This window comes from Acinonyx jubatus, chromosome F2 (assembly GCF_027475565.1).
Source record: "Acinonyx jubatus isolate Ajub_Pintada_27869175 chromosome F2, VMU_Ajub_asm_v1.0, whole genome shotgun sequence".
Taxonomy (NCBI): Eukaryota; Metazoa; Chordata; class Mammalia; order Carnivora; family Felidae; genus Acinonyx; species Acinonyx jubatus.
Genome location: NC_069394.1, coordinates 26043976 through 26070158, shown reverse-complemented (window position 1 = coordinate 26070158; position 26183 = coordinate 26043976). Strand labels below are relative to the sequence as shown.

General features: G+C 35.2%; 1 protein-coding gene and 1 pseudogene across 6 annotated transcripts in view; both read right to left on the bottom strand.

Annotated features, from left to right (window-relative positions):
• Nucleotides 1-26183, bottom strand: part of CSMD3 (CUB and Sushi multiple domains 3) — a 1242277-nt gene that overhangs the window by 244670 nt on the left and 971424 nt on the right. For all 6 annotated transcript variants that reach the window (XM_027064013.2, XM_027064014.2, XM_027064015.2 and 3 more), the window contains 2 exons: nt 22622-22816; nt 4122-4238 (listed from right to left, as the gene is read on the bottom strand). In XM_027064013.2, coding sequence (XP_026919814.1) covers nt 4122-4238; nt 22622-22816 — 312 coding nt within the window. The remainder of the gene's footprint in view (nt 1-4121; nt 4239-22621; nt 22817-26183) is intronic.
• On the bottom strand, nt 20693-22334 carry LOC113600495 (28S ribosomal protein S31, mitochondrial-like; annotated as a pseudogene).

Sequence of the window (26183 nt, the reverse complement as noted above, 5' to 3'; positions counted from 1 at the left end):
ACTGAGAGAACAAATTTCTGTTGTTTTAAACCACTGACTTTGTGATATTTTGTTAAGGCAGCCCTCAGATACTAATACATTCTCTTTTACACATAATCCCTGGAATGTAAGGAACGGGTGACAGAAGGGATAGAAGGGGGCGGGGGGGGGGGGAGTTTGGAAAGGAATAATCATGTCAAGGAGTGATATTCCATGTGAAACCAGTTTAGGTATTATGTAACTAGTTATGAACCATTTCTTCTGAATTAAAGTTGAAAGAGGACTTTCATCTCCTTTAACCGTTTTAAGCTTCTTGTTTTACCAGCGGGTCCATCTAAAATCTTTAATTTTTCCTTGTCTATTGTGTCTTTCTCTTGGGCTTTAAAGTAAGAAAATTCCATTATATTCTATCCCAAGAGAAAACAAACATAAACACTAGCCTCTGATTTGCCCCCCATTTCACTGCCATACTAGCTCCTTCTTTTTTTTCTCAGCCAAAATTGTTGAAATAGAAGTCCAAACATTTATTCTCCAGTGTTTGTAAGTCCTCACTCCATACAACTTGATTTTGGCTGCTACACTCTAAGTATAAATACCTATTAACAAAAATATTTTTCCTCTAACAATGGCAACAGTTTTCTTATGTTATAAAGCATCTTATCTATATCAAAGTCAAAATTAAAAATCTGCCTTGCATGTTTTAGCCCTTAAAAACAATGCATTGTATGAAGACTTAAACAGTAAAACCATAAAGGGGAGACACCTGGTAATTAAAAATTGAAAAATGAAGGAAAAATAAAACATATTTTATTAAAGGTAGGGTATTTTTAATCCAAAAATCCAAGTGAAATAGTTTAATTGTTAGAAGGAAGTCAACTATCAAAAAATGTTATCCAATGACCCAGAATTATTATATTTCTACATATATAAAACAACCATAATCCTGCAGAATGAATATCACCAAAGAGACCCTAATATCTGAAGTTCAAATGAAATCCAATGACACTTATGAAAGCATTAGGAATTGACAATTTTCTTATCTATAAAAACTGAAAGATAGAAATTGACTGGCAAAATAATACTCATTCAATCAACTGGTAAAATAAGTTCATATTCTGTTCGCATTTAACCGATATGAATTCAATTCTACACTGGGCAACAATAAATAAATAAAAGTAATGTGGTAGCATATGACCTATAAAAGATCAAGCTGGCTCATCTGGTATTATCTAAAGAAACAGTCACCTGTTCTGACATTAGAGGATAAATGTCCTGTTAAGAATTATTCAGTGACTACATGGCTCATGCAAAATTATGTAGATGATTTTTATGGGCGTTTTAACATATTCCATGTGTAATGTTGATTATATGTGATTTTCTCCTTATATAACTTTAGAACGTTAACCTTTGTTAAGCTGCAATTCCCTTGAATGAATTGAGTGTATCTGACAGATATTATGCTAAATGATTAAAAGGTGAAATTCTAAGAGTGTCAGCCTAAAAAAGATACAGAAGAAAGAATGATTATATTTTAAGATAAGTGACAGGAAGAGAAAAAGTGAGAACTGGTACATTATGAAGTGATACCAAAGAGTCATATAACAGCTCAAAGTGGAACAGAAGGAAACTGAAAATGAGAGGAGGAAGAAGAAGCAAAACAGAAATTTGATTTGTCGATACTCAATGACTATTGCTTGATCATCTCACATTTAAGAGGTAAAAGTAGGAGTAGGAAGAAGTTGATGATAAGTATTCATTTAATTCGTCTACTCTGCTCCCAGAAAACTTTAAGGTGTTATTAGGTGAGTAGATACCCACTGAAGGTGTAAAACAAACTATTTGTTTTTATGCTTTAATTACATAATATAAATGTTTTATTTTTAGCCATGTTACTCTTAAGACTAATAAATCCAGAATCCACGTCATTTTATTTCCACATTTTTGGTAACTGGTGGCAGGACCTCTACAAATGTGACCATAAATAAAAGTGTGTGTGTATGTGAATCTCTGTGTGTATATGACTTAACTACGTGTTATTACGCAATCACGTACAAATACTGTATCATTTAATTATAAATTAACCCTATCAGGTAGACATTTATCACCTCTATTTCAGAGAGGAGAAAAGTAAAATTCAGGCTAATGATGAACTATGTGAACTATGAACTATGAACTATGAACTATGTGAGACATCTTTTATAAATATACAATCTCATTCATCCTTCCCAACAACTTTACTCTGTAGACATAATGACCTCAACTTTACAAATAAAGAAACTGAGTCTCACAGAGTTTATGTAACTTGTCCAAAGACAGATAGGTACAAGATGTGACAGGCTGAAACTAGGACTCCAAGTTTGTTTGACTTCTTATGTAGTTTGAAATACAGAATGATGTAACATTTACACAAATAAAATCAGTTTCCTTACTAATAAATGAAAGTACATTTGATTTCATCTACAAATAATCCAAGACTTGTTTAAAAATTAATATTAGAAACCACTGATTATCGGTTGCATTGTTTACATTAAGAAGTCTACATTTAACTTACATTAAGTCTGCTCGAATAGATTCCATTCCCTTGAAACCTGTTAATTTATTTTAATCAGTACTTTTCCTTCTCTTTTTGAACATCTAGAGGTTACTATAAAATATCCCTAGGTGACCAGCATGTCTACATATCAGGAAAGGAAATGCCTGTTTTTCCTTTTTCATTTTTCTTGGCTACATGACATCCCAAGAATAGGTTATAGTAGAAGAAATTAATGGATTATAAAGAGAACTGAGGTAACTAGGCAATCTTCTGGGTCATCACTGCTAGGGTTCTGTCAGCATCCATGCAACATTGTTGGCAGCTGGACTATAAACCCCTCTTACAAGAAAAAGACGATTTTGAGGCACAAAAGGAAAAAAATAAATAAACAATTAGGTGGATAATGTTTTTCTTTCTAAACCGTCATTCTCTTCTCGAAGAGTTCAACTCTGATTTAACCAATCAATATGCTAGGAAGAAGAAATATTTTGTAGAGTAAAGAAATAGCCACCGTGCTAATGCTGGCCTCACCATTCTATTTCAAGGTTAAATAAAAGGTTTAGTAGTTCACTTCTGATGACAACGTTCTCTCAAATAAGTTGAAGATCATGGACTTGTTTCGAAAGAAAGAGAAGGAGGATATATGGGTGATATCAGGTTATAAGAAATTGGACTGGAAGCATCAGCTTATTTTATATATCAGCAGAAACGTTAAGTCAAGATGTGATCCAAAAATCTTGATATGATAAAATCCATGTCCTTCTGCTAAAATACTTCGTCATTCAGACCCAGACATTCATAACAGCTACGGCAAATCCTTTACCACGTAACACAATGCTGTAAATCTAAATTGTAGAAGTCTGAACTTTCAGCCTCTCTCCCATACTTTACTGCTCACTAAATTTCCTTTGCCTACCCATCCATAAACAGAGCTTAACCTGGGTGAGATCCAGCTGGATCTCAGACACAAAACCTTTAGAAGCCAAGTAAGTGACTTCTAAGACTTGTGATCAGGGAGATGTGAAGGCAGCAAAGGACACATTGTCTTCTCAGTGCCAATGCAGAACAGATTGTCAGGTTGACAAGATGAGCTGAAATGTCCTTTGCTGTCTTTCTATATTCATTGCTGTCCTGGAAACTAGGTGCTTGAAACCAAAATCATTTCTTTCTGCAAATGTGTTTAAAAAGTATACAACAATATGATTGGTTTGTACATACTTTGCCATTATTATAATAGTTCTATATTTGACTGTATGCATATTTTGCAGAGCACACTTTGCTTTATGCTCTGGTAATTTCCCATTTTATATCATTCTGACATGAAGGCACTTGCAAGGTTACTGGATGTACTTATTTTTAAAAATTAAAAACAATCCTGTTTTCATTTTTATATTGTTGTTCACCTGTGTACTTGACTGTAAATTCAGATTGAGTAAAATGACCTCAAAATTTTATTATTACAAAGCTACTATCTAAAAAGAATTGCCGAGTAAAGTACTTTATGAATAGTGAAAATGTGCATAAAAAACTAACATTTTTGAATAGCACATATTGAAAAACAAAGCATGTCTGGAATGAAATACTACGTGATGAGATGACTATTACTTACCAAACTCCTTGGGAACTGCTATCGAATAAACACAATTATGCCCCACACTGTAATTTTTGGGATAGTTTGGTGATAGAACAGTGCCTTCTGAACCCGTTGAACGACTTCCACAGGGTGCTAGGAGACAGAAATGACAAAACATTTTTAGAAAAGCTTTACGAAAATCACACTGTGAATGTTTTCTTGATATAAACATGATGGTTATTGAATTTTAAGGTATTTGGTTTATTTCCATCTTTTAATAAGATCCACCACTGTCAAATATCTTAAAAACAAATTGTGGACATATGTGACTACTGTAGCTATTCAGATTTACTCTTCTCAAACACAGTAATATAAACATGACATAATGGTGCTATCTCTAGAGGTAATAATGGCGGCCCTGCTTTCATTTATGATAAAAGCGCAAAGGAAATTTTCTCTTATATAATGATGAGAAATTACATATGCAGGTGGGAAATTGTTGTACTCACTGCCAGGCTTTGACATTCTACTCAAAATCAACCTTGATTATGCTGCCACCAAATTAAGTATTTTTATACACGGGACAGGGACGGCTGTACAAACACATTCACCCACTCATCTAAGTAAAATACTCTCTCACCAACCTTTATCTGTTTATATGATTTACATTTGAATCGTTAGAGTTGCTGATAGTGCACAGAGGCAGATTTTTTTTTTTTTTTGCTACCTCAGCCCCAAATGTACTATGTTCCTAAAAGAGGTGAGGGTGAAACCAATGTTTCGGGCAAATTTGTAGATGATGGTTCTGGTGTTCACAAGATAGGGGGGATACCTTAGGCTTTATAGTTCTGGGTTATGAGACAGACCCAGGCTAATGATGGAGATTTAAGTATTGAAAACGTAAAGATGATAGCTGATATTCTCTAAGAAAATGGTATCACCCAGAAAATTATACAGAATGAGACAAGATGGGCAAAGAGGAGGTCTGGAGAATGCCAGGGTGTAGGATCGCATAGAGGGTGGCTACAGTGAATGTAGTCCCATGGAAGCCACTGGCAAAGAGCTTCAATTAAAGCAAAGTGTTCAACAGGGTTAAGTGTTGCCAAGTGGTAATAAAAGAAAAACGAGTCAGTGGATTTGGCGACGTGGAGTATCACAGAGCAGGGGCTTCTTCTCCTGGCCCATGATTGCTTGAGGAGGGATTCTGTTCAACCGCTGGCTGGCTGGTTGGTTCCACCCTTACTCCACAAGGTACAATGAGCTTTCCAGACTGGTCAGCCCAGGAGGGGAACTTCAACCTTACTCCGGGCTGGGGGCCATTCTGCTTAAAGAACATATTGGCTGGTCTCCTCCTCCGCAGAGTCAGTATTACAGGGCAAGTCTGCTGAGAGCGTGGCCATGGTTGTTGCAGGACACCCGTAGCTGCACAGGATGCCTGTTATTTTGGCCCCTCTGCTTTTATCAATATTAAAGCTAACAGTCTGATTTCCTTCAGCCTATCCCTTAATTGGCTTTGAACTTGTGCAGAGAGGACTCCCCTCAAGCAATGGGATTTTGGTATTGTTAATACAGCAGATTCAACTAGAGCAGCTTTTTGCAAACTACAGCCAGCAAACCAAGCCAGGCGGTCAGGAGAGGGTTTTACATTCTTAGAGTCACAAAACAAGGTTTTGAGTTTGAGTACGCGACAGAGACATATGTAGCCAACAAATCCCAAAATACCATCTGGCGCTTTACAGAAAAGAGTTTGCTAACCCTTGAAGTAGAGTAGAGGGGTGGTAGCTAGATAGTAACTGGATGAAGAGTAAGTATGTAAAGAAATAGTTGTAATCAGAGCCTTAATCATAAACAAAAGGAGAATGTGGGGAGTAGTCAGGGGAAGATGCAAAGCTGAGCGAGTTTTGTTACTGTTTTATTTAACGGGGAGGAAGGAGTCATTGCAAAGGGAAAATCAGGAGCAGAACTAGTCTAGGAAAAGGTAAGATAAAAAACCAAAGTGGAGCCATTTCACTTTTGAAACCATCAGTGACATTCCCCTGTGACCTGAGGAAAACAGATGGAGACTAGAAATGCATAGGTTTAGGTCACATGCTGGGAATTTATTGGAGTTATTGCCTAATTTTCCTTTTAAGTGTTTGTTCGTTTGTGTGTTTGTAGAGAAAAAGCATGAGCCTGGGAGGGGCAGAGAGAGAGGGAGACAGAGCATCCCAAACAGAGCTGGATTTCACACACCCTGCGATCCTGACCTCAGCGAAAATCCAGAGTCAGAGGCTTAACTGACTGAGCCACCCGGGCGCCCCCTGATTTTCCTTTTAAAGAGAGCTGGGTGCAGTGTTGTGTTAGGTGACTGGAGAAGAGTCATGATAGCTTGAAAAAGTAAACACATTTGATGGATTCCTGGCCAGAGTTTAAAATATATCAATATACTTAAAACACATACATACAACACAAACAGTATCTTGTATTGTGTTGGGTGGCTAATGAATGTCCCGCCTTTTAATGTTCTGTAAAATGGTAATATACAGTTAGGATTAAGCATACTAAAATTAGAACTCCCCAGAACAACAACAAATTGACAGTGGTGATGATAACCGAAGATGCATTGCTCTCATCACTCATTATTGTTTGAGACGAGAGTGGTCAGGTGCATTCTTCGTTCAGCACAGATAACTTTATTCAGCTGATATTACTGATGAGAAAATCACTCAAGAATGAGTACTATGACTTATGTTAACTTTCCTTCTGATTTTAAGGTGCTCCAAAGTTCCAACACTTTGAATGTATGTGACAATAGCTCTTATTTTCATATTTGGAAAATATGAATAGAAATGAGAGCTTTTCGTTCAAGTTCAGCTTTGTGACTTAGTCATGAACATTCTGCTATTCCACATGAATATGCATCTGACAATCTCAATTTGTTTTTTATAGTTTATTTTGCATAATGGACATTTAGGACAGCTATTTCAAAAAGTATCATTTATAAATATAAAAAATGTGAAGTTGTTTTTTAATCATTGATGAATATATATGAGGTTGCAGTATAATCACCTGTTCTTAGGGTAACTAATACTGTATTAGATTCTGTTATTTGTCCTAGTATCAATAATTTGGGGTTTCTTCTGGTCAGTGCTTACAGCATGTTCTAGTTTATAATACTTATGTTGAATACTGTAGTGACTGAAAGTATTCCGTGTAGTATGCAAATAATATAAATAAGGGAAAATTAACTGTGCTTTGAGATAGAGATTTATTGTAATCTGTTCTATGTTTACAAAAATCTAAATGGAATAATGACTAAGCCAGAACAACTTTACTAATTTTCCTAATATTGGTTCCTAGAAACTTTTCACATCCTCTCTTCCTGTTTTAATTTCATCATACTGGTGGGTATAGGAAAGGGCAGCCTTTATCTTTTTGGCTCTGTTAACAATCAGTAGAAGTTAGGAGCCAGCCAAGACTTTGAATTCTATGCTTATTTTAGCCATTTTACTTATACCAGTGGGCCATTTGTCACACTGGCTGTGTTTCTCTGAAAGCCCATATACCTTGTAATGCATTTAATGTAAGAACTCACCTGTACCAGTTCCTGATTATAACTTATTTGATACATATGACAACTGCTTAAATCTATATTTAATAGCATTGTTGTAGAACACGTGAATTATTAAAAGAAAAGGTTCTATAATTAAGTAAGTTTGGGACATATGTGGATAAAAGAAAAAGTTCTTTATGACTTCACTGATACTTTAGTAAGGTCTGGGGACTGTCATATTCATTCTTACAAACTTATTTGATCGTGGAGACTGTTTCAGGGTAACATCTCATGGGACCAATGCTCCTTAGAACACCCTTTGCAAAATGCCAGACTGATGATTCCAAAATGTGCTATCACTTTGGTAATAATTCTCACATTTATATTATTGTCTATAATTGATTAGAATTTTGTAGAACCAAAGAACCATGTTTCAATGTACGCACGGAGAGCCAAAGTACTTTAAAGATTTAAAATGTCAAACTTAGCCTATTATAACATACCATTATCCTTGACACTCTCTCCCTGATTCTTGGGGTCCAATACACCATTGAGTTGTTGCTTGTACCTTTACGTAGCTTATCAGTCTCTCTCTCTCTCCTCTCTGCCACTGAAACTGCCACAACCCAAACTCCCAACAGTTTCCACATGGGCTCTTGGAAGAGACAACTAGCTCTACCGATCCTTGCAAGTTCTCACCGCTGCTAACGATGTTTCTGACAGACACGTCTTATCGTATTTCTCTTCTCTTCCTGGAACAGTTCTGATAAACAGTGGGTTCTCCATAAATGTTTGTGGGAGGTTGAAATGTACTATGCTTATCATACCAAGCAGGCTACTATCAATGGTGTTCCATAGACAGCATGTACATGAACATTTCATTTTGTAGAAATTTTTCCAGAAATTCACTTAAATCTAAGACAGAATTGAGACATACCCTCTCAATAAATCCATATTAGCCTATTTCTGTGATTGAAGTCTCTGATGGCCAGGAATCACTGTTGCTTTACACTTAGAGGCAATATTATGTAAAAGATGTGTATCTTTAAACATTGAAAATACGCTCAATGATAGGATTGAGTTCCATTGAGGGAACAGCAGACTCATGTCTACCATTTTACAGTAGCAAATCCATGCTAACATTTAATTAGTCTGGAACATACCTTCACTGAGTGAGTGAAATCACTCACACTGTTTAATTTCATGATTTTTCTTGTTCTCTCTCTCTTTTTTTTTTTAATGTTTGTTTTTTTTTAAATCCTCTTTGCCTGAATTTATATGGATTCATTTGTATCGGTACAATGTGCCCAGACTGCAGCTATACTGTATGTGCTTGTTTTACTCTTGCAAGAAGAAAGGATGAGGCAGTAAACAGACGTGGTATTTCCAGGGACATCAGGGGATGAATCTGTAACTGGATTTTAAGGTTTCTAGTCACCTAGTGAAAAGGACTTCCCCACTAAGATTCGATCATGTGTGCAGGAGGCAGGAGGAGGGCTGGAGAAGAAGAAGAAGAAGAAGAAGGAGAACAAAGAGTAACTTCCCAGTAAGTGAAACAGAAGGATCTCAAACCATTTTTATGGAAGAGGTCCTACTCGAACGTCCAACATATTTTAGAGACTGCATAGTACGCTCAACACAGCCGTAAGCTACTTGCAATTTCAAACCTTTTTGGTTGTGTAATGTATAATTTATTATCAAATATACCTTATCATGAAAATTATTACAGAATGCATAAATTTTTCTCAGAGGAAAGTCGGGTACTTTTAAAAGTGATTAATTCTTGTGGGTCACAAAAAGAGCAAAATGCTATATTAAATCAATAATTTACTAGACGCGGCCTGTGCCTCCTTCAGTCGGAGAGAACTACTGTACTTTTAGGAAAGTGCTGGTCTACTTCTGGGAAATTACTTATGCCCTGATGTAGCCTGATTGAATGTCACAAATCAAAAATCCTGGGAGAAAAAGGGTTTGAAAGCTGTGTCTGCCACCGAGTCTTTTTTTTTTTTTTTTAAGCTAAGTCCTTTCATAAGCCTTAAACTTTGGAATTGAGTTTGTAATGCAGGCAGCTAATATTCCCAGTATTGACTTCAAGATTAAAACTACTCTTGCTTTGTTTGAAACCTGTTCTTAGTAAAAAATAGCTTATTATTCAGCCATTGATTTCATGCTTTGCATCATGTCTCCTAAATAAATAAGCATTTCATTTTGTTTATCTGTTAGATGATGTTCCTCTAATAAGGCCATCTTATCATAATGGTAGTAACTATTTCTTTAAAATATAAACGATTACCTTAAGTAACTTATTTATTTTGATTTTCATTTTCTTTTCCATTAGTTCTGATATATTCACATTCATTTATCTGGAAAACTAAAGATAATATTGTTATGAGTTTCCTATTGCCTCATCTATTCGCCCAAAAGAAAAAAAAGCAAAAATCAGTCTTTACTACTTGTGAATTAATCCTTTGTTATAATTCCACACTCCTGTTTAACACTAAAAACAAACAAACAAACCAACAAAAACAAAACTCCATCTCAATGCTGTAATCAGTGGCTTGTAAACCACTTTAATCCCTCACTAAGTAAACTTAGTAGGAGATGTCCTTCTACATCTGTCACCTCACTGATTGCCTGGACTCACTCATTTGATTGTGCTGCCTGGAAAGGCATTCCCTTCATGCACCAGTGCTCTGTGAGCTGTGTTCTCCATCAGAGTGTATGTTCTTAGAAGAAGAAGAGTCATCCTAGGACAAAGACCTCTGAAGAGCTATATTCATTCCTTGGATAGATCTGCCATGCTACCATATATAAATTCTAATAGAATGGATGTTAGTAGTTCATCTGTGATACCTATGTCACTCATTTTTAACCTCATTTTCAAGATTGAGGTATGATGTATACAATTGAGTATTATTGTTGTGGTTGTTTAGCATATTCACAAAGTTGTGGACCACACCTCTACCTAATTTCAGAATATGTGTCATCCTCAAAGGAGTTCCTGTACTCATTAGCAGTCACTTGCTATTCCCTATACTCCCAAGTCCCTAGCAATTGCTAGGAAACTGGATATGGAAAGACAAGTTCTTAAAATAATTTTGGTTGAATTATTGGTGCTGTTTAAAAACTAAAATTCCTTTTCATTGCTTAGTTTCTTATTTCTAAGTCATTGATTTTAAGTGATGGCAATCTTTTGTTGTTTAAAACATACTTTAAGACAACTAATATATTAGCACAAAATGAGTGTAGGGAAAAAAAAATCCTCTGTGACAATTTCTTACTCCTACTGGATCGCTACACATTGATTTCTCAGGAAAGTCTTCTCTGTCTTCCAGATTAGTTCAGAGGATCCCATCATATAGCATTCCATTACTTTCAAGGCACTTATTATAACTTGTTTTATATTTATATAAAGCCACTTATTTGTATGGCCTTTTGATTAAGGTCTGTCTCTATCACTTAACTCCAAATCTATTAAGTCAAAATTTCCATGTCTTTTTATGCACTACTTATAATTCTGGAGCTTAGCAGAGTGTCTGTTTATTTAATGGACTTGTAATAAATATATGTCACAAATATTATGAAAAATAAAATATACAGTATATTACTATCTTGCTGGTGACTAAATGCACAGAATGTAAAACTCATATTTTTCAAACCACTTGTTTAGGGTAGCATAGCAAGTGCAATATAAAAACCCAAATTTTGGAGTCTGCAAGATCTAGTTTTGAATTCCAGCTTCACTATTTACTGATTGAGTAGCCTTGCAAGAGAGTACATTTTAAAGTGGAAACGGATCTGGTATATGGTGAGGCTTAGACAAAATGAATGAAACAACTCTCTGGCCCCACAGAATCTTCTGGAGGTAATATGTTGAGGGTTTCATAAAGGCCTTAGGAAGATGAACTAATCTCATCAATCCCAGAAAGAAATACAGAGTTTAGAGAAAGGACAGGAGGAAACTTACCTGGTGTTTCTGCCAAACTCTTCCCTTGAGGGAGAGGAATGCCATTTAAGCGATTCTACCCAGGGCATTGTTTCCCTCTAGGAAGAGCCGGTGGTTTTTATTTTCCTCTCCTCTTCATTTCCCTAGGGATGAAGACCAGGGTACTCCAACCCAAAGGAAGAGGAACCTACAACTTTAATTCAGCTGTTTTCTCAAGGAGTGGCGGGGGTTGGGGGGCTGTCACTGTGCCCAGCTGTTAACAATCGGTGTGGACATAGTCCTCTACTTCTTTGGACTCTGTATACTTTAGAAGGCCAGGGAGAAACAGGAGCCAATGTTAATAGTGAAAAGGAGGTGAAATTGGCCTGTCTTCTCCTTTTTCTTACAACTCAGGGGTTCTTTTTCTTGTTTCATGAATTTGGACAGGGAAAAAAATGCATATATTTTTCAACCCTAGGGATTTTTTAATTTTTAGTGAATTATACCATTTCATTCCATTTCGAACGTAGGCAGAAAACCACAGTAGTATTAGAAGTAACTGCGACTTTGTCACCAATAGAAATTACAGATGTTTTTATATTACATAATTGTTGTGGATACCTCAAAATATTATTTCTGCTTATCCCTATAGTAGTTATTAAGCTTTTCAGAACTTCCAATTTAAGGGAATAATTAGGAAGTAATATATTATTACATCAAAATTTGTTTTTTCAATTATAGATTTTAAGTACTTGGATAACTGCGTTTTAATATAATCAGTTTATTATTTACACCTATGTGCTTTATTATATTTTTACACCTAAAAAAGATAATTCTAGGATAGCATTCATCATTACACAAAAAAGAAACCCAATTCTAATTAGATTCCTCCCAAATCCATCTGATGACTTTCGTAATTTTTTGTTTTCTCTTTTCTTTAACGGTGCTTGGCTCAGAGATTGTTGCTCTGGCCTATGAAGTTCTGGAAAATATTAGTTGCACTGGAGGACCCCTGCCTTTTCGCTCTCTTGTATCTCTTCCTAACATGACAGACCAATTCTTCCCTGAATCAGAAAGGTCCTAAAACTCAGATTTGGAACTAGGGGAGAAATATCCAGTCTTAAGTTTGGCTTAGGTTTGAAAATATTTAGAACCATTGCCTTAGTATGGTCCAGATTTACTCACTAACACTCCCAAGTATTTCAGTCTAACTGGATCTGGCATTTGGGATTAGGAACAAAATTCCCTATTGCACAGCGAGCTCTGTATTATCTTCTTTTATGTGTATATCTTGGAGCGAATGGCTCACTGCTGAAGTGTAAGTGTAAAATGAAATTTTCCGTGTTTAATAAAGGGGAGGAAAGCAGCAGCCTCCTTTAGGACATCTCTTTTAAAACATAATAGGCCCCAACTTTTGATTTTATAGTGCAGGACTGCTGGCCTTCTGACTGAAGTAAACAATTCTTCAGAAATTAACTCAGGGTTCTTCCAAGGTATGCTCACAAGGTATATGGAGACAAGGTACCTCAGTGTGTGTCTCAAGAAGATGAAAGAAGTGTTATTTGTTCTTTCTTTATAAATTTGTATGAGATTCTGTCTGGTCTTTCTAGTATCTTTCATAGACTGCCGGCAATGTTCATTATATTCCAAATATCCTGATTCACTAATAAGTCTGATTTTTTTCTCTCTAGGTTTTGTGGGTTGAAATTTTTAGTAGGTTTTTTTTCTCCAATAGAGGAACATTTGTGACTATTTTTAGATCTGTTTTCTTATTACCTTAATACCATTCCTTAATACAGTTTGATTCTCAACATGACTATTAATAGTTACTGCTGTATACTTTATTTTCTTGATCTGCAAGGAGAGAATTTCTGGGTTGATAGATTTTCTGTATATGTAAGTTTTTTTTTTTTTGTTTTTTTTTTTTTTTTGCTTTTCTGTAAAAACTGGTGACACGTTAGGGAGGCAAGTTTGAAGTCTAACTCAAAGCCTGCGTGGTAGTGGAGAATAGGGGCTTCTTTGTACAATGAGAAGCCACGAGACCACCCATCTGGAGATATGGCATAGTGACTGAGATCCCAAAACCAGAGAAAATAAAGATGGTTTAAAATATGAGCTCCAAGTCAGTGGTCACAAGTAAATATGCTCTGAATTATAGGCACTGATTTGCAATCAAACTGCTTCTTACACAGGGGACTCTACATAGTATGATCCAGAATTCATAGCAGCAGGGATTTGTTTATAACAATGTTAATGATTCTCTAGACTAGCATGCAGGAGGCCAACTGGAGTGATAATGTAAATAAGAGTGCCTGAAAATAGCAGGTGCTCAATATCATTAGCTTTCCTTCCCGTTTCATTTTAAGTAATACTCCCCCCCCCTCCCATCACATAAAAACCAAGCATGCCTTGGTTTTGTCTCAATACTACTTTAAGTTTTTAAAATAGAAAATACTTTTGGGGTGCATGACTCAGGTGGTAGAATATGTGACACTTGATCTTGGGGTCATGAGTTCAAGTCCCTCACTGGGCCTAGAGTTTACTAAAAAAAAAAAAAAGGAAAGAAAGGAAAAGAAAAGAAATGCAGTACACTTCTTTTTAGCATGGTTACGAAACATAATCTGTATATTATGTCTGTGAACAAAATTCCTATGTGTAGCTAATGAAAGGCAGATATTTGATGATACTCAGAAATAATTTACCACTAGGCCTTTGTTTTATGAATCTTGCATCTACATGCCTTAATTATATCACATATTTTAAATGGCATCAAATGCTAAATGGCTCAGTATATTAGACTAGATGATACCTATATGCATTTATAATGGAATGGGGCTCTAGACTTGTTTCAAACCTCAAAAAAAAATTCTATAAACCTCAAGGACATTTGTGATAAGAAATTAGCCCAAGACAAGCCATGCCATTTAAGCAGGAGATCTGGAATAAGAGTTGAGTTTTCTACTTCATACATTAAAGCAATATGATTTAATTAAAAGTAGATCATATGAGTTTATTAATGAGAGATAACTGTAAAATTGGAGAGCTGGAATTACAAAATGAACTTTTTATTTTTTAGTTTGTTTCTTTTGAAGCTTTCTCTTCAGTTGATAGGGTAAGAGGGCTACCCTTTTAAAAGCTTTTATCATTCCACATATAATTGGAAGTTGAACAAACAATGGTGCCCTATGACTACTGGATGTCTAATCTTAACGTACTCGTGTGTATGTACTTTGAAAAGACTTATAGTTACCAATGATTGAGTTACTTAATTCTCTTTTTCCCCCCAGAATCTAGGACTTACATTAGCAGGAGAGAAACAAAGGTATTGAAAATAATGGTGCCAATATTCAAAAGAACTAACACTGACTATATCTATTAAGGTATTTATTTGCATTCTGTGTAAGGTTGTATTTCAAATGCAATGCAAAAATGCATGTCAGATGAACACTTTTATTAGTTATTGGTAGGAATTTACTTTTTATTAATTCTCATACTTAGCATGGAGGAAGATTTCAGAAATAAGTGGAGAGCCCCAAATTTCACCACTTATTTTTCATGCCACATATCCATTCATGAAACACTTAATCAACTGCAATTTGCCATAACTGCAGATATAAAAAAGATGAATGCAAGGTCATTTGTAGAATTAATCAGCCTACCTATAGGGCAGTGATTGAGCCTAGACTCCAAAACATGACTGCTGGGCAACTGTGACTTAGAGCAAGTGACTGAACCTCTCTTTGTGTCTTTGTTTCCTCATCTGTAAATGAGAATATTAGTAGTCCTCAATTCATGGAGTTGTGTTAGGCTCTAAATAATATATGTACAAAACTTCAAACCATTCTCAGTACAGATAAACTATGATCTCTATGAGTCCTCTCTCTAGGCTTGCCATGTTGAGCTGCTGGAAATTCTACCTACTTTCCTTCGTTTACTCTTGCCTGTATATATTTATAAATGCTCAACCCCGGGTGTGAAAGGCACCATCTCCTCATGCCTGTACCTCCTGGTTTATTCTTACTGATATTTTTAAGATTCACTTTATGTGTCATTTTTATAAGGAAGACTTTCTTTTAAAAAAAAATTAACATGTATTCATTTTTTGAGAGACAGAGCGTGAGTGGGGGAGGGCAGAAAAAGAGGGAGACGCAGAATCCGAAGCAGACTCCAGGCTCTGAGCAATCAGTAACAGAGCCTGACGTGGGGCTCAAACCCCCCCATGAACCGCGAGATCATGACCTGAGCTGAAGTCCGAAGCTTAACCAACTGAGCAACCAGGCGCCTCAAGGAAGACTTTCCTGATGTCTCTTTGTAATTGGTTCAGAGGCACCTCCATGCTGTGCGTGCAGCACTGATTTTATTTCCAGCAATGGACCGTATCTGTCTGTATATCCTCTGATTATAAACTCTCTAAGGGCAAGAACCATATTGAATTCATAGCGCAGGACCAGGCATATAATTCATACTTTTGAATGCTTGAAAAAGAGGAATGCATGATACCATCTCTTCTTTAGAATAAGTGGAAAGCTACTGATTCTTTAACAGTACAAATATGTTTATTCTTAGGGTCTTATTATTGTAATTAACTGTCAAATGCATGTTCCACTGTATGCTATAGCAATGGAAAAGATCAAGAATACTGCATTGGTCCAATCATGAAATAAATAAGCCATGGGTATGTAATGTGCAGCATGACGATATCATTAATAGTACTATCTTGCATATCTGAAAGTTGCTAAGAGAGTACATCTTGAAATTATTTATCATAAGACAAAATTGTTACTGTGTGGTGATGGATGTCAACTGTACTTATTGTTGCGATCATTTCGTAATATATATAAATACAAATCATATTGTTGTATATCTAAAGCAAATTTAATGTTATATGTCAATTATATCTCAGTTAAAAAAAACAATATTGTATTAGTGCTGTGCCTAGTACTTCTAAATTTAATGATCTACCTTTCAAAGTTCTAAGGCCCTAAAATAACTGGGACTTTGCACACACCAGAAATATTTCAACTTTAGATATACTTGATTCCATCCTGGAAGCTTTAGGGAGCAAGGAGAGGGTAAATTGGAATGTTTTTTTCTACTAAGAAAACAAGTGGTCAGAAGCCTAAAGGAAGTCTGAGAGCTTCAGCCAGAAAGCTGGGAAAAAAAGTATTCAGACAAAAAGGACAAGTAAGTGCAAAAGCCCTGAGGTGGAAGTGTGAACAGTGCTTTCAAGAAACATCAAGGAGGCCCTTGTGGCCCAAAGAGTGTAGTAGGGAGCAAGAATAGTAAAGAGGTCAGAGTATATATAGGTAGATTAAGTAGAACCTCATATTGTAAGATCTTTGGAATTTACTCAGATTTAGAAAGTCACTGGTGGATTTTGATATAATCTGACATATGTTTGAAAGATTACTTTGTTGTGTTCATAAGAGATTGTATCAGGAAACAAGGGAAAGAGAGAAACTAGCCAGGGGGGAGGCTAAGAGCTAAGAGATAGCCTGTAGTTGCCCTAGGTTAGGGTAGAGGTGTGCTTATATAAACAACTGCAATGCCATTAGGTGAAATAAATCAAGTAGTGAATATTAAGGGAAAAAGATGGAATCTGTCACTATTTGTGTTTCATTTCCTTTAGCTAATATTGAGTCGTTTTATGGATAAGAGCAATAAGAGTTCCACTTTAATCCAGTGTGTCTATAGTTTTCTAAAGTAACTCACTTTAGTTTTCTAAAGTAACTCAGAGTTTCAACATACTTTTCAAAGTATGAAAAATAAGAAGGTAAGAAATTATTTTCCAAGCACTTTTTTTTTGATCACAAAGTGAATTGCAGGTACGGATATTCTGTTTTGCTATCATTTAATACCTGTGACATTTTCATGAGATAAACTGCAGGGTTTCTCATCACTGAGCAGGACTTACCACAGGATGCTATCATTTTGGATCTACTTCTGACAAATACAATCTCCCAGGGTCCAACATAAGCTCTTGAAAATATTTCCTTCAGATTTAAAATGTACACAATCTTAAACCATGATTAAAAAAAATCCTATCCTCTAAAATAGACAAACTGTAAATTCTTACGGTTCGGTTCAGGATAAACATATTTACTAAGAGGCTGCATGTATAAATTAATATGTTTCATGCTAAACATGTAGCCTGAGACTTTGGGAGCTTATGGTCTTTCAGAGTGAAACATTATAAGAAAAAGCAAAATATTGCATTTAAATATTGCATTAAAGGTCATGCTGGTGTTTACTTTTATGTAAAAAATGAAAAGCTTTAGTTATTTTGGCACTTAGGGATCATGGTCTAATAGCCAACATCCTACTTATATACTCAAAAGTGAAGACTATCAGTCAAAATTTCCTGCCCATGTTCTCAGAGATATTAGTCAACATTATACCGAGGGGTGGGTAATATGCAGCATGAAAAGCAGCAGAGCCTGGCAATCTAATTCTTAAACATTAATGATATTAACAACAGAGGCATAAAAAAATTAATTCATGACAAAGGCAATTACTAGAATAAACAAACAACATATTTCTGGAATATTGAAGAGAGGGGCTGTGGATTTGACATAACTCTTTATCTTTTATACCTGGAAATCAATGGAAATTGTCTAGAGTTGGCAAATCAAGAAACAGAGCTTCATATGTTATGCAGAGTCATGGAGAGGACCATCAGAGCAATTAGAACTAGAAATTATTAGAAGGCTCAGCTGAGTAATAGCAGAATAGAGGTGGGGGGGGTGAGGCAGATGACCAGTGCTTTAAATAACTTTAAATTGGGACGCCTGGTTGGCTCAGTCATTTAAGTATCCGACTCTTGATTTTGGCTCAGGTCATGATCTCATGGTTCATGAGTTCAAGCTCCGCATCGGGCTCTACACTGAGAGTGGAGAGTTTGCTTGGGGTTCCCTCTCTCCCCCCTTACCCCTGCCCTCCCCCTCTCAAAATAGATAAACTTAAAAAAATAAATTACTTTAAATGCTAAGCTATTTTAAATTATTTTCTCAGTTATCCCATGTATATTTTACTTTGATAAAAAATACAAAATATATCTTAATTTAAAAATTTATCCTTATGAACAAAAAAACTTCTGGCTCTTTTGCAGATGCTTTACCCACTAATTTTGACTTTCAAAGTATTAAATTATTAAATCTGAAAGTCAGCCAGTTCTGTGTATTTTGGGTTTCTGTATAATTACTGTGAGGGAAAACAAACAGATACGTGCGAACCTGATCAAGAAACTAAAATATATTAAGCTCTCCTTACTGTGATATAGTAATTACTTCAGAACCAATGTTTTATTTATTTATTTATTTATTTATTTATTTATTTATTTATTTATTTATTTTTATATTTTATTTTATGTTATTAGATAACCTCTAAGCCCAGCGTGGGGCTTGAACTCATGACCCCAAGATTAAGAGTCACATGCTCTACTGACTGAGCTAGCAGGAACCCCAAAACCAAATGTTCCAAATGAGTTATTTAATATAATTCTCCCAACAACCTTACAAACTATACAATATTATCTCATGCTTAGACACATAAATTATACAAGGTCACATAGCTGATTTTAGGTCTTCTCTTGGTTTTAAAACATTGTTTAGAGTTAATTACATCTAATTCTAAAACATGGGCTTCCCCCCATACTAGAAATCATCAGACATGGTCATATTTTAACATGAATATATCTTCAATTTTGGGTAATAGTATAAGGTATGCATGCAATAACTTTGATTTCCATAGTATCTTGGCATTGTAGGCAAAAGTCTAGTCATATCCAACTAAACTGATAGTGAAGATTATTCTCTTTTAAGAAATTTAAAAATACTAAACATTTGTGCTGTTTTTAGGAGTGGGTAAATGTGTATCCATATATTAACATTAATAAATTAGATTTAATTAATGTTAAAATGATAGAAATATACCAGTTCCACTAAAACATAACATACAATGCAAAGTGCAATGTATGTTTTCTAGTGCTGTGCTTCTTTCAGAACATTTTGAATATCACACGTATTAATATGCCAATGTTTGCTGAGAAATTCACTAGGCCTTCTGTATGTGCTATGGTTAATTGAATCTTCACATAATCTATTGAGTTAATAACTGTCATCCAGTTTTAGAGATTTAAAAATCAAGGCTTAGCTCATCTGAGGTCATAGATATAGTAAGAGGATTTGAACACAGGTCTACCCTTGCCTTTGTTTTGTTTGTAGATATTGACTATTAAACCAACATGAAATACACTTGGTTGAGCTGTAATTGATCCCATGAAATATTTTTGGTTCAGAAGGACCATTTGTATACATTATGGTATAGTCCATGCTCAATTAACATTTCTATGACCTATCAATATAGAAATCTATGGCAAGGAATAGGATTATTCTAGGCAGGCATATTCTTAGTGAATGCATATTCAGCTACACCTGTCTTTTTCACCTAAGCCATTGAAAACCATGTATTTAATAATTTATCCCAGTGATTAAGACTTATCTTTTTGATCTATAGTTTTTTTAAAAATGTATACTTATTTATTTTGAGAGAAAGAGAGTAGGGGGAGGGGAAGAGAAGGAGGGAGAGAGAGAATCTTAGGCAGCCTCTGTGCTATCAGTGTAGAGCCTGATGTGGGCTTGATCTCATGAAGTCCAAGATGATGACCTGAGCCAAAATCAAGAACCTGAAGCTTAACCTACTGAGCCACCCAGGAGCCCCTGATCTATAGTTTTCTTTATTCTTTGGTTTTCTCTGTCAGGATTTTGGTTATTTCTTGTTTGGCTTCAGAAAATTTTCCATGTTTTTTTGTTGTTGTTGCTTGTTTGTTTGTTAGTTTTTTAATGAATTTTCTGTCTATCCACAAATTCCTCTTTTGCATGGCTCTTAAGACAAAACAACCACACTTTCTCTTAAACTTTTTATAAACTTTCGTGCCATTCATTATTTTTTTTTCTCTTTGGCAGAATGAAATTCAAAGTAATTATTTCTCCTTTTATTCCCCTTGTCTTCTGATAGATGAAACCATCGACTCAAGCCACGTTTTAATTGGCTGTTCTGTTACTAACAGAATGACCATTTAGTAGGTAAGTACCTTGTCTTTAGTTCTTACACAACATTCTGAAGTAAAGAATTTCAAATACTCTGATTTTACAGATGAGAGACTCTAGAGAGGTTAAATGACTTGTTTAAGTCAGAAATAATACACACATAATCCGAGTACATGAATATATTATATAATTAAGAAAAATTACTATGTGTACCAGACATCAAAAATCTATTCTTTTAATCATCAGATCAAAATTGTTTTTTCTCACTGCAACTCATAGTAAGAAATATACATTACCTCATTGCAAATATACTCATATACATCTACATGCACACACACACCCTCCACACACATATTTATTGTATTTTATTTATTTCTTTATAGATAGCTGAAAAGAGTTCCACAAAAAAATATTTATCCTTACTATGGTCTTTGGATTATAACATTTTTCTCTTCTTTTTATGTATTTATCTTTTATTTTATTTTATTCAATGTTATATCAGTTATAAAAATGCTGGTCACGACCCAGTGAATTGATTTTATGACTCACTGGTGGTGACCTATAGTTTAGAAAATCTGCTCTAGATGATATCATCTCCATGTCAGTTTTGTACAATGCATGGGGATCATTCAACTGATGAGGGAGTCTGTGGTAACTTTCCAAAGTGATATCATAGTTTTTATCTCCTTACTGAACTTTTTTTTTTTCCCACAGTATCTCTGTCCTCATAGACTTGTATACAAGTATATGATTTTTCAACATGCAGTATTATTTTATTTAGCTATAAAATCCATCTCCAAAAGCTTGAAATAAAAATTTCCATGGTCTGCAAATGAACTGTGCATCACTTTATTTTAGAATGTCCTGTTTTTCATTAAAATAATGTTTCAACCACTGTGTTGGACTTTTCTAACACTCAGATGTGCATTTTAGAAAGAACACGGGGTACTGGTTCCATAAAGTGACAAATTGGTCCTTGTTGTGAAAAATCCTCCTGGTATTTATCCAGAAATATATATTCATGAACCATCATCATCACAACTCCTTCATTATTCATTGGGGACTCCCCCAATCTTCCCTCCTGTGTCCACTGAATCATCTTTTCAAAATTCTGAATAGGCTGTTCATTTACTGTGGCTAAATGCTTAGCAAATTCCACACCCTAAGTGAAGGTGCCATCTCTGTTTCTGGTGCCTCTTCAGTAACTTCCTTAATCTCAAGAACATTAAGTGTCTTCCCCTTGAATATATTTTTCCTAATGTATTTTTCCTAACTTTTTCTAAGATCAGCAGTCTTCTCCTGGCTATGATCACTGTCAGTTCCTGTATCAAGTTGAATCTGATGCACTGGTCTGGTACTAACTCTAGCGGTGGCAGTTACATATCTGATATGATATTACTGAAACTAATTTTAGGTCTTCCTCCATTTTACTGTGTCCTTGAGCCTTCCCCCTGTTGTGAGACCCGCCTCAGCAGCTCCAATATGGTTGTCACTTCTAGGCAACTTTAATTTTTAGGAAAAATGTGTAGTTTGGATAAAGATTTATCACCAGTTCTTGATCATATTTAAGTCACTGCATTTATCTATGTTGTTGAAATGTCAGTTTCAGTGTATTCGTTCTTCCTTTACTCAGCCAGTATCTTCTGAGCACCTAATTTTCTCAGGCGCTCCTCTAAGTCCTGAACACAGAATAGAAAAAGGCAATATCCTTGTGCCAGGGAGCTTGCCTACAATAACGTGTGCATTGCTTTAGAGACACCTGGGAATATAAGTACTTTCCCAAAACCATTTCTTTAATGAATGCAATTTAAAAATCCTTGATAAAATCTCTGCCTGGCCTATATCACACTTGTAGATTGAATGTTAAGTGGTCAATTTTTAAAAATATAAAAATGGGTTTAAATATTTCCTGATTCTGTCTAAAAATATAAGCTCAGACTATATATATATATATATATATATATATATATATATATATATATATTTTATATTTTTATATTTATATATATATATATTTATATATATTTCTTACCATGACAACTTGGTAAGGCTCTATTCCATCCAGGTCTTCCATCATCTCCCATGATACAGGTGAGTGTCGAATAACCTTGAAGAACATAACCAGCATCACAATAATAGGTGACTGTTGACCCTAATTTATAATCCATTCCAAGTCTGGTGCCATTCATTATATTGCCTGGATCAAAGCAGGACTCTCGAAGTTTTGCTGTAAAACAGTGTTGATATAAAATGAATTGTTGAAAACATTATTTTCCACGAAAGTTTTACTATTACTTCATTTCTACTTCTAAACAGACGGGAAGGCACCAGCATTCTGTCCGCTTCTGTTTGTGGGCTCAAAGTACAAAGTAGCCCATAATCATATGTGACACTTTGCTAATTCATATTGATAAGTAAGAGCATAAAATTCTTCGCTGGACTTTTCATTAAAATTAGTATCTAATATGCAGTCAAACATTGGGTGTTAGAGTTTATTATAAATTGTATGCAATAATATTTATAAATGCATACATATTTTCAATGAATTATTTTGGAAAAGAAGCAGGATTTATTTCTTTATTTATTACTGCTTTATTCCTCCATATAAAGGACACACCCATTCCCTGTGACTGAACCTAGAAATGATACTACCACCGGTGTTGAGCTCAGCTCATTTCACCACTGGTAGGAAGGTGAAATCATTTATTGTAACCTACCTCCTCTAGTCACCTCCCATGTCCACCAGAGGTCTGTCTATCCATCATTAAAAAGCAGCAAAATCTTTATGACATCCAAGCCATGATCTTTTTGGACAGAGAGTCTATGTTAAAGCCAAGTGCTTTTAAAGCTAACACAAATTTAAAATTAAGTCCATTCACAACAAAGGAACAAAGGAACTAAAAGTTCTCTGTGCACCCCGATAGTGAACTAAAGAGGATGACAGAACATTTTGAAAACATGTAGAGAAACACAAAGATCAGTTCATCCATTTTGGGGAATAAGCTCTAATACAAATTGTTGTTAACAGATCTGAGCAATTCCCTAATATTTCCATATTAATATTATTATAGGTTACTTAAGAAATAATACAAAAATGTAAGGGCCATCACAATTTCAGGATAACAAATATAATTTTCTACATTAGAATTTATTTTATGTTAATGGGAAATCAGGAGGTGGGTATATCTCTGCATATGACTCGTGGAATCATTGGAATTTAAGTCAATAATGTCTTCGTGTTCGGCTATCACAGAAATTATTTTATTATCATATATCCAAATCTTCTTACCTGCAGCAGTAGGAATATATTTCTTCCACTCATAAAACTTTACAAAGTTCAAAGTACTTCAACATTCACAGAAAATGAGGAGAAATTTGTGTTTTATAAAGAACACTAGCAAGATTTCTCCCAATTCAGCTAAAGAGGCAATGGCAGAATTAACCGTTTAAATGATTTTAATAGAATATCAGAGGAACGAAGTTCTGCTTTTTTTCTTTCCTTCTTTCCAACAGGCACTTAAGAGCCCACACTACGCAGTGAACTTTGGAAATATAGCAGTGCACATTCAGAATATATTTTGGCCCTCATGGCATTTACAGCTTATTAGTTCTATTAAATGAATACTTGTAACTCTCAAGAGTATAACATATGTGGATGCATTCAGGAACCTTCCTGGAGAACTGACATCTAAGCTGAACATGGAGAGAAAATGAGCTGACTAGGTGAAGGACAAGGCAGGTGAAGGAAACAAGTGTGTAAGTTGGGGAAACCTGATTCCTGAGTTTCAGTCCAAATCTAAATAACTTAATCATCTCCCAAGTGCACACACACATGTGCACACACACACACAAAATTTGCATCCCATAAATTATACTCAGAGTTCATGATAAAAATTACTTCTCAATCCAAGAACTTATATTTCTTACTAGGTAAAATAGTCCCACAATACCGTTTTCCAGAAACAACAAGCAGTGTGAATACTACTTTCCCTTGAGGGAAAAGAAAGAACCGAAATTGCTGTTTAAGAGGATTCATCTCTTTGGCAACCCTAACCACCTGATATTCCTCTTTTAAAAAGTTTGCTTTTTTCTTCTCTAAAGTTTTCCCAATAGTTTCAGTGACATATCAGTGAATCTGTACTGCAAATGTCCTACTTTTTGAGGAAAGGGAAATATGCCAAAAAGTTAAATATATTGCCTCTGCAACAATTTTATATTGCTAGCCTCATTTTGAGAAGATTCATTTACCTCATTACTATGTTTACCTGCTACTTTAAATCCTTGGTGACTAGCTGTCTATGGATAATACTGCCCTTGTTTATTTCCATGCCTGCCATAGCAATTATCTGTAAATTTTGAAAATGTCTGGGGAATCCTTATGCAAAGGTCTAGGAGGTAGATGGAAAGGTAATTTGAGTTTTTGAAAAAAAAATTGTGAGGCAGACAAGTTGATAGTATTATTTTTATGAATAATTAATTTTATTTACCTTCATAGTAGTTTGCCTACTGAATAGATCCTAGGCTGAAGTCTCCCTTGCCTTATATTCTCCAAAAAAAAGTACCTAAGAAGTCTGCTACAAGATAGAAGTAAACATAAGACATAAAGCTTATACCTTACCTATGGCTTTTTAAAAAAATTTTTACAAAACATTTCTTTACAGAATTTTTCCACCAGCAATGAAAATATCCTAAATGCTAGAGCACCTGGATGGTTCAGTCAGTTAAGTTTACGACTTCGACTCAGGTCATGATCTCGCGGTGCATGGGTTCGAGCCCTCCATCAGGCTCTGTGCTGACAGCTCAGAGCCTGGAGCCTGTTTCAGATTCTGTGTCTCGTCTCTCTCTACCCCTCCCCCACTCACACTCTGTCTCTCTCTGAAAAGTGAATAAACATTAAAAATAAAATAAAATATGGGGATGCAAGCTGGTGCAGCCACTCTGGAAAACAGTACGGAGGTTCCTCAAAAAATTAAAAATAGAACTATCCTGTTACCCAGCAATTGCACTACTAGGTATTTATCCAAGGGATACAGGTGTGTATTTCAAAGGGACACATGCACCACAATGTTTATGGCAATATTATCGACAATAGCCAAAGTATGGAAAGAGCCCAAATGTCCATCGATGGATGGATGGATAAAGAAGACGTGGTATATATACACAATGAAGTATTACTCGGCAATCAAAAAGAATGAAATCTTGCCATTTGCAACTACATGGATGGAACTGGAGGGTGTTAATGCCAAGTGAAATTAGTCAGTCAGAGAAAGACAAATATATGACTTCACTCATATGAGGACTTTAAGAGACAAAACAGATGAGCATAAGGGAAGGGAAACAAAAATAATATAAAAATAGGGAAGGGGACAAAACAGAAGAGACTCATAAATATGGAGAACAAACTGAGGGTTGCTGGAGGGGTTGTGGGAGGGGGGATGGACTAAATGGGTAAGGGGCATTAAGGAATCTACTCCTGAAATCATTGTTGCACTATATGCTGACTAATTTGGATGTAAATTGAAAAAAAATTAAATTAAAACAAATAAACTAAAAAATTTAAAATAAAATATCCTCAGTGCTTAATGAAAAAACAA